Source organism: Schistocerca gregaria, chromosome 3, assembly GCF_023897955.1.
Source record: "Schistocerca gregaria isolate iqSchGreg1 chromosome 3, iqSchGreg1.2, whole genome shotgun sequence".
NCBI lineage: Eukaryota > Metazoa > Arthropoda > Insecta > Orthoptera > Acrididae > Schistocerca > Schistocerca gregaria.
Genome location: NC_064922.1, coordinates 855,572,385 through 855,585,757, shown reverse-complemented (window position 1 = coordinate 855,585,757; position 13,373 = coordinate 855,572,385). Strand labels below are relative to the sequence as shown.

Below are 13,373 nucleotides of genomic sequence, written 5' to 3'. Positions count from 1 at the left end.
TTGATGTTATCACAATTAAAAAAGGAAATAATATTTTGTCTAGAATAGAAAATCCATTTATTCCTTCATCAACTCTTATTCAATTAACTGCACATCTATCAAATGAATTAATTTTGGAGAGACATATTCTTAACAATGGTATAATTCAAACAAACAAAGTTAAGTACTTTATTCATTACATTTACTTGATGGATTTTCTAACGATTTTAAAGAAGTAATTTGGGAAGAGACTGCACAGTAGTTTTCACCTGGAGTTCAAGAGAAGATCAAGTAGATTCTGTTCTTCGATGGTATACTAATAATCATAATAGTACACTTCCAAAAGAAGGTAAAATTCTTTTAAACTGTATGGAAATTCATGTCCCTGTTATTAAATATGATCCAAGATATTAGTTTGAAATTGAGCAAGTACAACTGAAAAATCCAAAAATTCCAATTTCTTTATTTGAATTACAAACAACTGAATTTGCTGGATTGAATGGGAAAAGAAGTTTTAACTCAGTATTACTAATTGTTACAATTCTTCTGAATTTGTTATGCCTTACTTCATTTTAATAGCTTTCCAAACTAATCAGTAAAATAATCAATTAGTAGATTCTTCTTCATTGTATCATGTTAAATTACAAAATATTTATGTAAAAACTGCAGAACTGAAATTTTCCCTCAAGAATTACGCAGGCTTGATCCACTGAATAATTTTTAAAAGCTTATGGTGCTTTTAGAGATTTTAATAGAATATCACTTTTAAATAACGATTTCAATAGAAATCCACTCAATTTTATTCAAATTTATCCTATCAATGTCGTAAATATGACTAGAAGAATGAATGTTTTAAATACTCAAAATTTAAAAATGACGTTACGTGTATTTTTAACGAAAATATACCGAATGATGCGGGTGCAGGAATAATTATGTATGGTATAAATAATTTAGCTGATGATTCACAACACACAACTTTAACAGAAAATTTTTGAATATATAGATTAATAAAAAAGTAGAAAGAGTTATAGAAGTTTTACTTCATGTTTATATTTCCTTTTGAAATATTTTCAGAAAAGTACAGAAAATATAACCTGAAAAAATTCAGTTTTTGAAAAATTAAACTTTACATAAGCAATTTCTTAAATCTAAATTTTGTCTATATAAATGGAAGCCAAACGAAATGAGCAAATTTATAGCATTGAAAATCTTGTAAGTGACCTTAACAGTTGTAGTAATTGTTGTGCAGAAGTTTTCACTAAATTATCAGAGTCGAAAACGGCAAACGTTACAATATTTCTAAACCTGAAATTTTGCCAGCTAAATGTGCGGAAAAAAATTTATTACTTTACTAAATATAAAATTACTCTTCCAGACAGTTATACTGAATTCTTTTCAGATGCCAATGATAAATTAGACAGAATAATTATATTGCATTTTATTTATCGATACAAAAACAAAATAAAGATAAATCAGTTCATATCATTTAACTTGAATAAATTTTAGAATTTTTGTATTTTTTTACGGTTTGTTTTTTTAGTATTAAATTTTAAATGAATAATTTATTTTTTAATTAAATTTTGTTTGAAGGTGTAGATAAATTTTTGATTGGGGATGTAGCAAAATTAAAATCTTGGTTTATATCATTTAATTTTTTTAAAATAATTTCATTGGTCCAGAATTTGCATACATATACTATTGATGAGGAATGTGTCCGAGGTGCTTTAGAAATATTACAGGTGCAGTATGTGATGCAGGTCATGAGGTGCGGGTGACGGTGTCGGCACAGACGGTGTGGGGTGCACTGCATGGCCTGACATCACTGCGGCAACTGGTGGGCTGCTGCAGTGAGGATGGCGCAGCTTTGATGGTGGCCGAGGCGAGGATAGTGGATGGCCCAGTGTACGCTCACCGTGGCCTTCTGCTGGACACGGCGCGCAACTTCCTGCCAGTGGAGACCATGATGGCCACGATGGATGCAATGGCCGCCTCCAAGCTGAATGTGCTGCACTGGCATGCGACCGACTCACAGAGCTTCCCTCTCCTGCTGCCCAGGGTCCCACAGCTCGCCAGGTCAGTCATATAGGAGGGCTATTCCAGAACACTAGGTCATTTCACCCACATATGGAGCTCAGCGCCACGAGCTACTGTAAGGTGTATGATGGATGGACTACAGTATCAAGGGAGCCAGAAGCTGTAAAATGAAAACCACTGAATTGGTTGGAATGCCATTGTTTATGGAAGAAGGTGCAATCTCTGTAAGAGTACTGGAATCACAAACTTTCTGTTGGAGACACATGAGTGCACACACACCCACACATGTGATGACAGAGTGAACATGTCCATCCATCAATTTTCCATTGCACTGAGTCATACCGAAAACAAAAATATGGAGGTGGTTTGGGAATAAGAGCAAAGAGACATAGTGTATTTCCTCACAGTGGAATGAGTGTGGGGGTGAGAAATTAATTGAAGAGCAGCCCAAATGTATAGAGGGCACTGCATGCCCATTGTGAGGGTCAAATCATGGCACAAGTGAGTTAAGGAAAGACAGATGTCTTTGGCAGAAGATGCACAATCTGGAACGCCACACTACACTACCGACACGATTGTCCAGCTAGTGGATGCCTTTGAAGACTTTCGAGTTGTGGTCACACTGAGCATCTGAATTACAATGGACGTGCAGTGTTATCAATACACTTGTGCCATTCTTTGATGAATTTTCTTTGCCCACACACCTTCTGCTGTAAGGAAAGACACTACACCCCTTTGCTCGAAACAAACTCTTTGTAAAACAAAGATGGGAAACGAAAGACTGCATCGCCAAATTGTTGATACTCTAAACTTATTAATCGACCATATCAGCTAAAGAAGGTACCTTTTAAAATTGTGGTGATTACAATGAAACATTCAGTTGAGTTTATTCCTAGTTTTCTTCTTCCAGAACGAATTCTATAACTTCTTTGGTAACCCAATTCTACATTTGAAACTTGTTTGTCAAATGGAATATACAATTAGTTTCTTGTAATTGGTACTTATTAGATGGTTTCTTTCACAAATTGTTTTACGGCTACCAGGTGATATGCCACAAACTGTCAACTGTCAATAGGGTGGGGAGCACAGTAAAAGGAAAGACCCCTGTGCATATGCTCAAGATGAGTAGCCTAATCCTAGCGGCAAACATCAGTCATGTCACTGCTAGTATACACAGATCTTGAATGTTGGCAGCTGAGACGGTAGTGTCAGCACCTGCTAATATCCTAAAAGCTACAGTGACTTCTCCAGGACAGGGAATAATATTTATGTCACAGTTTAATAAATATTAGATTGTTACTTTGGATAGTTGCTAATGGGAAATGTAGGTCACTGGAAAGATCAGAAGATCCAGAAGTGGGTTTCTTCTTTATGTATTCGATTTTTCCATATCTTAACACACGTACAACTCATGAAATACAGTAAAAGAAGAATGGGTAGCTTTGAGAGATGAAATAGTGAAGCTAGCAGAGGAACAAGTAGGTATAAAAACGATAGCTGGTATAAATCCTTGGGTAACACAAGACATATGGAGTTTAATTGCTGAAAAGAGAAAATATAAAAATGCAGTAAATGAAGCAGGTGTAAAGGAATACAAACGTCTCAAAAATCAGATCCACAGATGTGCAAAATCGCTAAGCAGGGATGGCTAGAGGACATCTGTAAGGATGCAGAGGCATATATCACTTTGCAGGTAATGTAACCACCTGTGTGGATATTAAGAAGCTCAAACGGTAAACCAGCTCCAAGCAAACAAGGGAAAGCAGAATGGTGGAAGGAGTATATAGAGGGTCTGTACAAGGAAGACGTACTTGAGGAGAATGTTACTGAAATGGAAGAGGATGTAGATGAAGATGAAATGGGAAATGTGATACTGAGTGAAGAATTTGACAGAGCACTGAAAGACGTGAGTCGAAACAAGGCCCCAGGAGTAGACAACATTCCACTGGAACTAAGGATAGCCTTTCGAGAGCCAGCCATGGCAGACCTCTTCCATCTGGTGAGCAAGATGTGTGAGATACGCGAAATGCTCTCAGGCTTCAAGAAGAATGTAATAATTCCAGTTACAAAAGAAAGCAGGGGTTGACAGGTGTGAAAATTGCCGAACTATCAGTTTAATAAGTCACAGCTGCAAAATACTAACATGAATTCTTTACAGAAGAATGGGAAAACTGGTGGAAGCCGACCTTAGGGGAGATAAGTTTGGATTCTGTAGAAATGTTGGAACATGGGAGGCAATACTGAAAGTATTTGTACAGAGTGTAGCCATGTATGGAAGTGAAACGTGGATAATAAATAGTTTAGACAAGAAGAGAATAGAACCTTTTGAAATGTGGTGCTATAGGAGAATGCTGAAGATTAGATGGGTAGATCACATAACTAATGAGGAGGTAGTGAATAGAATTGGGGAGAAGAGAAATTTGTGGCACAAATTGACTAGAAGAAGGGATCGGTTGGTAGGACATGTTCTGAAGCATCAAAGGACCACCAATTTAGTATTGGAGGCAGAAATTGGAGGCAGAGGCTAGAAATCGTAGAGGGATACCAAGAGATGAATACACTAAGCAGATAGAAGTATGTAGGTTGCAGTAGCTACTCAGAGATGAAGAAACTTGCACAGGATACAGTAGCATGGAGTGCTGCATCAAACCAGTCTCTGGACTGAAGATCACAACAACACTGCTCACATACGCTTTTATTTACCATATATACACAAATCTGTTACAAGTTTATTTTTGTTTCCAAGTAATTCTTCCCTACAATCCAGTTTTTTGCTGAAGAAATTTTATTTTAACCTTCCTATACATAAAAACGTCACGAATTGTAGTTAAATCTGGTTTCAATACAAAATATAAATAAAAACAGAATGCACCACTTATCAATCTCACAAGCAAAGCACTTGAGGTGATTATGCAACAAAGATGCACAGCACTAGATATTTCAACTTCATTGGTCTTCTGGGAGCAGTGCACCCAAGCTAAACATGAGTGATATTATTATGAGACATATGTAGTGTACCACAAGGATTAGCGCAGAGCCCACCTTTATTTGCAATCGGCATAAACGATCTTCCAATCTATCTTAAAAAGTGATGCAAGAATTGTAATGTTTGCTGAGTAGATAACTGTCCCTCTTGCACAAGCCTTTCAAAGGCCTGACCATGGCAGAAAATTAAGATAATGATATAACAAAGGACTAAGATAAGTTGAAGAAAGATATAACAGGAATCTACACATAGCCTTTAGTGGTTGCAAGGGTGCAACTCGGAAGACGGTCAGGTCTGTACTAAAATGGAAAGATGACGTACTATGGGAGGTGCTAGTGATCGATGGCAAGACTATGACATAACGTAAATACGGAGCGATTTTTGAATATGGAGATTGGTAAGTACTCTAACAGAATGTATCCAAAGATAGACTAATAAAAAAGTAAAAGATAAAAATCAGATGAATTGCTCATTGAACGAAAGGTAAATATAACAATGAATAAGTAATGCATGTAAAAATAAGTAGAATCGCAAAGTAGATGAAATGAAAATCCAGTTTGTAGAGATATGAACTGCTGTTATTATGCAGCATAATCATTGTGATAAAGAAATTGTAAATTACAACTGTTTTGTGATTCATTTTTTTCTGTTTGTTATGAAGTTTAAAGGCTGTGGATAGCCCCAAAGTATTATATCTTTGTACAAGAGAGGTTGAAAGTCGAAGTCCCAGACTGTTGCATTGGTTGTAATGGTCAATAAGATAGGTCCCTTTTCCGCTTGCCTCAACGTTCGTCTGACTTCAAGCGATGCGATGTTTTCCTTTGGGGCTCCATAAAAGGTCATGTATATGTGTCATTTAAAATATAAACAAATAAATTCTGTACTCGCATATGTCATGCAGAGTGATGCTGTAACTGCCCGCCATTACATTCCACGGATTTGTGACATCTACTCAAGAAATTGTTAATCACATGATTTAATTCACTCTCAAACATTGAATTACTTGATTCACAGGTTCCTCTATCGTGTGAGGATTTGTTATGTACACTTTGTCCTTCAGTGCACCCTACAAATAAAAAATCACACGGAGTTAAATCAGGACTTCTAGCAGGCCAGATATTGTTAGTAATTACTCTTCCATCGAACACATCATGAACAGCATGCAAAGAAACATTGGCCGTATGAGCCCTTGCCAAGTCCTATAGAAAAAATGTGAAGCTTCGTTCTCTTTCACTCTGTTCATTAAAAAACGGTTGCAAAAGTTTTGCACTTATCTTTCACTTGTAAGTGTGCAATTAAAAAAATTGGTCCCATTATTCTGTCACCACTAACTGTGCACCACACCCCTATTTTTTGATCATAAAAGTATTCCTCATGAAGCGCAGCTGGTCCAACCGCACTCCAATGTCGACAGTTTTGAGAAATGATACACCCATGTAAATGGAGCCACGTCATGTCTGAAAACAGACTGACGTAAGGATCCATCTCACCATCATGCAATTGATTTAAAACCCATTCACAAAACTTAACCCTGTGCACAGGATCATCAGGTCGAAGTTATTTTACTACTGATACTTTACAGGGCCGTAGCCCTAGCAGCTTAGCACCTCTCTGCATTGCTGCGAAAAATCTCTAAGAGACTTTTTAAGGGAATTTAGCAGGCGGTATGCAGTGTCATCGAGACAAGCTTCTGTGAGCGCTGTACGTCGTCGTTTCACGAAATTTATTCACTAATTTGTGAACTGCATGATGACTCGAAACTGGACCACCTGGAAACTTCTGTTCAAACAATCTCCTAACAGTACGGGTTGTCTGGGGGAGGAGCCCAAACAGCGAGGTCGTCGGTCTCATTGGGTAAGGAAAGTATAGGGAAGGAAGTTGGCGGTGCCCTTTCAAAGGAACCATCCCGGCGTTTGCCTGGAGCAATTCAGGGAAATCACGGAAAACCTAAATCAGGATGGCCGGACATGGCACTGAACCGTCATCCTCCCGGATGCGAGTCCAGTGATCCGAACAGTACGGCCCGACTCTCTACACACATACGAATCGTAAATAAGTACTCGTTATGGAACTGAATAATTTGCTCTTGCCATTGCTTCGTTTGCAAACTTCACTGTTCCACTCGTGATACCTGTTTCACTGCTCGAATGACATTGATCGAGAAGGTGCGTATTTCTGTACAGCCTTCAAGCTAATGTGGACAAAAAATGGGGAGGGGGTGGCATAGTGCGGTCCCGTGGCACCCATTTGACCGGCAGGCACGACTTCCTGGCTGGCCTGCTATACCCTGGGCAGGTGGTCATCAGTGAAATGGAACACCATCTATGATTTAATAATTTTTTCATAATGCAGGGCCACAGTCATATTTCTTTAAAGTCAGTACCGCCATTAGAGTATTGTTTATTTGCAGTGTTACATTTTCACTTACATAATCATGATTTCTGCTTCAAAGTGCCATTATCAAGTGTTTTAAGTGCTATAAATTGGCTAAGTATGCCATCTTAGGCGATTTATAACAATGAAAACAATTGCTTAAGATGCCATACTTAGGCAATTTATAACATTTAAAACACTTGATAATGGCACTTTGAAGCCGAAATCATGATTGTGTAAGTGTAAATGTGACGCCGCAAATACACAACAGTCTAGTATTGACATTAAAGACCTCTATGATTTGTTGTAAACAGTCTAAATTAAATTGTTATATCATATCATTGAAACATGGACAGTCTTTTCTGGATACCTTGTATACTCTGACAAAATAGAAAACTAAAACAGGTAAATAAAGGAGGAATGAGATTAAGGGGGGCAGGACGTCAAAAGGACTGACTTAGAGCTGGTGAGGTACCACAGGACATTTAAATTTCCACTGTCGATACTTTTACAAGTAAATTCATAAAACTTTGTCAGCATGACCAGGAAGGATTCCGGATTCACACTCGTAGCAGCGGAAGTTCAAGAACATAACAAAATAATTTTTTTACATGTGAAATTTCATTATTTTTTTCACTTACTATTGGCAGCAGTTGTCGCTATAGGTACACTTTTCTTCATAAGTAAGAGAGACTGTTCGATGAATTTTGGACAGCATACAAACCATACTTACAGGTGTCTGAAACTATAGAATCTATTTAATTTATGAAAAAATGAATTAGCTGTTACGTTTTAAACTTAATGTTCAGAAAAAATCAAATTTTGTAGTTAATTATCTCAATTTTTACCACAGTTTTTAACAGATTTGGAAAATTCTAGAGTTTCATACACCTGTATGGTTTGTATGCTGTGCAAAATTCATCAAAGAATCTCTCTTACTTGTGAAGAAAAATGTACCTATAGCAACAAATTCAGCCAATAGTAAGTGAAAAATGATGAAATTTCATATCTACAAAAAAATTATTTTGTTATGTTTTTGCACTTCCACTGCTATGAGTGTGAATCCTGAATCCTTCCTGGTCATTGTAACCGCTCAATGTCATTCAATACGATCACGACTTTACCACTCATGGTGTCACTCGCCTTCATACATGGCAGTGGACATGTGAAAATTCGTAACGCTAGGTAGCTCAATGGTCGTCAATTGATTTAAATGTATTTCCCGGCTTACTCTTAATTCAATTACTGCCATGGGGGTGAAGAGAAAGAACACATCCTGCTGGTACCAGCATTATGCACATTTAGATGTTCGATTAATCTGAATGGTTTGCAATGTTCCAACGATTCTATTCGAACTCTATGCTGATGTACCGACAAGGACCATTTTCGCAGATAAACATGCAAGTACGTAATGGATGTTCAGTTTCTCAATATAGTTCGTCGCACTCACACATTATACATCTGCTGTAAGAACAATTTCATGCATTTACATTTTTGGTGTCCCACAATATTGGTTGGCTGAATATTATGACTTTATGTTGCATACAACTTCCACAGATATTGTTTATCCTGTAGTCAAGACTACGTAATGAAGCCAAAATCGTGGATAGAATTGAAATGTAGTTTGTTTATTAACACTTCTCTTTTCGCTAATTAAATATGAAATATGAATAGGTATTGGAGGTGATGAGCCTATCCTTCTATTATAGTATTTTAGGTCCCAATTAATTAATATCTGGTACTTAATAAGTGAACTATTTTTTATGCTGGCGCATTGTTTGTATCAGTTACCCCCGCAACCGTCGAAGGATAAGATTCTATTAATGTTCCGCGCACACGCATTTCACCATTTTATAATTACGTAAACTGTAGCTTTCCATTGCGCACAACTTTCGTGGTTTCCACAACCATAATAGTTTTCCGAGAGTATTTTTCCCAGCTAAGACAAAGTTCGAATTATGTTGTCGGATTCATTTTCACTTCACCCAACAATAAACGTGTCTGATCACTTCGTCACACGTAATGTATTTTCAACGTGCTTGAAGAGTCTTTAAATAATCTCCTTAACGAATTTCGCCGTCGCGTACCACTTTTTCATCGACTAGCCCGATCGCGATAACTGAAGGTAGAGAGCTCAATAATGTGTTGCATGTTCTTTTATGTGTATTAAAAAACAAACGCGCCCGTATATCTTTCTGTCCCGCTTGGTCTTTACTACTTTGATTTTTATTACCTTTCATGATATTGCCTCACAGTAATACTGTGCAGCTATTAAAGTTTCGTATTACTTTCCCTTTTTTAATTCTTCCCCGATTTTAATTAATATGATGCTAATTGACACGCCTGCCGGCAAAGTACCGTTATATCATGCTGACAAAGTTTTATGAATTTATTCGTAAAAGTGTAGACAGTAGAAGTCCTGTGGTGCCTCTCCTGCTCCGAGTCGGCCCGTTTGACGGCCTACCCCTTTAAGTTGGGGGTGTTTTGAGGCTAGCGCTACACAGCTTGTACTGGTAGTGACTCGGCGTTCCACGCGGTCGGTAGGTGGGGCGCGTTCTCGGCGCGCGAGACGTACTCGTGGCAGCAGGTGTCGGCGCTGCTGGGCTACGCGCACGCGCGCGGTATCCGGCTGCTGCTGGAGCTGGACGCGCCTGCGCACTCGGGCCAAGGCTGGCAGTGGGGAGAGGCGGAGGGTCTGGGCGCGCTGGCGCTGTGCGTGGGGCAGCAGCCGTGGCGCCGGCTGTGCATCCAGCCGCCGTGCGGACAGCTGAACCCCGCCAACCCGCGCCTCGTCGGCGTGCTGGCGGACGTGTACCGCGACGTGGTCGACCTCTGGCCGCCGGGACAGCCGCTGCACATGGGCGGCGACGAGGTGCGTAGCGCATCTGCCAGGGGGCGCCCCTGCGTACTCACAGGCATAGCGCCTCCTGTTCCTTAAGCTCGTCTCACACGGAGCAAGGTTCGCCGCGAGATGGCGTGCATGCCTGCCGCCTTGCACGGAAAGGATATCGTCCATGCCGAAGCTCTCCCACGGCGCAAGATCGGCAGCTAGTTCTGTTGTGATCGGCTACATCTTGAATCGAACGAAGATGGCTGCTTCAGGTACAGATGTTCAGAGCAAGCTGGCGTTATTACCTGTTTTGGTGCTAAACGATGCAGAAATGCATGCTAATGAGAGAAGAAGAAAGAAAGAATGGACGAAAAACTGGATTAAGAGGAGAAACGCTGGAAAAGGTGTACTCTCCATGCTTCATAAAGAGTTGAAGTTAGTTCGCGTAACACCTACTTTTGTTTGCAAAGTAGCACCATTACCATTCAAAATTATGTGCTTTCAAAAATCGGGTGAATATTCAGTGTGATATTTCTAGGAAATAATCTCTCCGATTTTTGCAAGTAGTATGTTTCTACATTCAACACAAAATTCATAGTTTCGTACTTACGTCGTTCATCCCAGCGCCTCTGCTTTTCGATGATTTTACTTTGGCGTACTCCACTTTAAATTGGGTACCTAAAGTGTGCATTTTGCTATAGCACTCCTTGCTCGTCGTATATGTTCGAACAAGACACACGGCACTTACAACTCTTTCGAGTGCTTCTGCACGCAAGTGTTTATTATAACAGTTTGCGCTTTTCACGACGTACAGACACTGTACTTCCCTATAAGCACATATCAACGCTTCAATCGCTTCCTTGGACCACTGCGGTGCCATTATTTAATAATTATAAGAACTTCCTAACGCACCTCACAACAGCAGAAAAGCGACTATCAACAAAGGCTTCCCGCCAAAGCTTTCCGCGTCTGACGTCACAAACGAAACGTCTCATGATTGGCCAACGCAGATAGCACGCAGGGAACCTCACAAGAAAAATAGCACCGGACCTATCCTGGAAATCTTACAAGGTTCCCAGCAAGGTAGCCCGCTAGCAGACGACGCAGCCCGCAAGGTAGCCGTCGCGCGAGCCAGTAAGGTGGTGGTGGTTAGTGTTTAACGTCCCGTCGACAACGAGGTCATTAGAGACGGAGCGCAAGCTCGGGGTAGGGAAGGACTGGGAAGGAAATCGGCCGTGCCCTTTCAAGGGAACCATCCCGGCATTTGCCTGAAACGATTTAGGGAAATCACGGAAAACCTAAATCAGGATGGCCGGAGACGGGATTGAACCGTCGTCCTCCCGAATGCGAGTCCAGTGTGCTAACCACTGCGCCACCTCGCTCGGTGCCAGTAAGGAAACCTACGGCGAATCATGCTGCGTGTGAGACGGGCTTTAGCGTTTCTCCAGTGTGTCTGGCGGATTATGCTGAAGTCGTATTAATTGTAGAATCTTCCAGCTACTGCTCTTTTCTTATCCTGTGAAGGATACCATCAGCAAAATATCGTCTTGTACGAGGGTCACTCCAAAAGAAATGCGCACTATTTTTTTTTAATCCATCTTTTATTCTACACGCTTGAAAGTTTTACAGTGTGTCGATACATCCTTTAGAAACAATATTTTCATTTCTCCACATAATTTCCATCCCTTTTATCAGCCTTACGCCATCGTGGAACCAGCGCCTGTATACCCGCACAGTAAAATTCTGGACCAACCTGTTGGAGCCACTGTTTGGCAGATTAGATTAGATCAGATTAGTACTTGTTCCATAGATCATGAATATGACACTTCGTAATGATGTGGAACGTGTCAGGTTAATAAAAGCTGTCTATACAAGATATTGCATTAGAAAAAAATATTACATGACACTCAATATTTTTAATTTTTTTTGTGGGTGTTGGGAAATTATCCACTTACTATACCCAAAAATTCATCTAATGAGTAGAATGACTTGCCATTAAGAAATTCTTTTAATTTCCTTTTAAATGCTGTATGGCTATCTGTCAGACTTTTGATGCTATTAAGTAAGTGACCAAATACTTTTGTGGCAGCATAATTTACCCCCTTGCATGATACTTGCTTTCCTTACCCTCGGCAGGCATCCTCAATTTTATAAATGGCATCTGCACTATAGAAGACGCCGGCGGTCATTTGCAGCAACAAGCACCAATACTCACTAAAGTTTTATTCGGTGGTTTTGATCAAGTTAGAATTAGAATATTATTATAATGAAGTTTTAATACCACCTTACAGAGTTTATTAAATGAAATATGCCCATGAGTGGGACATAGACAGGTGATTAACTGAAATACGCATGCCAAATATTCTGTGAAATGATAAGGGAATATGGTGTGGCTGGGAGAAGTCACTGTAACATATTTATATAATAACACAATCACATTTATTCACTAAACAGTACCATCTCAAATATTCCCTCTCACTTATCACGGAATGCTGGCGTGATACATATAGTATAATATCTAAGTAAACTTAGTTAAACATCCGGCTAACATGTGCCGTGAATCGACAATGACTACCGCCTGCACATTTCTATCATCATTTAGCCACACCCACACACACTAACATTCACTCTATTCATTTTATCTAACAGATAAAAGAGGAAGGTTCCCATACACCAAGTGGGACAACATTGGGAGAGAGCACATGGTTCCAACTGTAACTTTAATTCGGGCAAGTCCCGTCTTCACGTTTAACTAACTCCGTGAGTTTTACTGGGTATTATGAAGGAACAATTAAATCACACGCGTGAATTTACGTAGAAGATCCAGCTAGGTCACGAAATGTGATTACGTCGAGCTGAAGCTTCTCACCAAGAAATGCACGGGGTCTGCGGACCACGTGTTACCAATCTCTCCACAATCAGTAGTCAATAAACACATTTAAATAAAATACACTTTGCATATATACTTCTCACTCACACTGAAATGCAAATTGAGCCATTCTGAGTATTACTCGGCAATGAGCGCCTGTTCACTCCCAGGTGCAGTGAACACAAATTCCCATGAAATTACTTGGCAAGAGAAATCATCTCCCTATCTCTCCTAACCGAGATGATTCTAGGAAATACCATAGTGGCTTTCCTCAGCAGGGAAGCTGCTTCCAAGTTCAAGTG

At 39.7% G+C, this 13,373-nt stretch overlaps 1 protein-coding gene across 1 annotated transcript in view; it reads left to right on the top strand.

Moving 5' to 3' along the window:
* LOC126354818 (chitooligosaccharidolytic beta-N-acetylglucosaminidase-like) overlaps nt 1–13,373 on the top strand; it is a 283,179-nt gene that overhangs the window by 222,490 nt on the left and 47,316 nt on the right. Inside the window, exons 5-6 of the mRNA XM_050004757.1 lie at nt 1,737–2,052; nt 9,917–10,244. Of these exons, the coding sequence (XP_049860714.1) occupies nt 1,737–2,052; nt 9,917–10,244 (644 nt within the window). The remainder of the gene's footprint in view (nt 1–1,736; nt 2,053–9,916; nt 10,245–13,373) is intronic.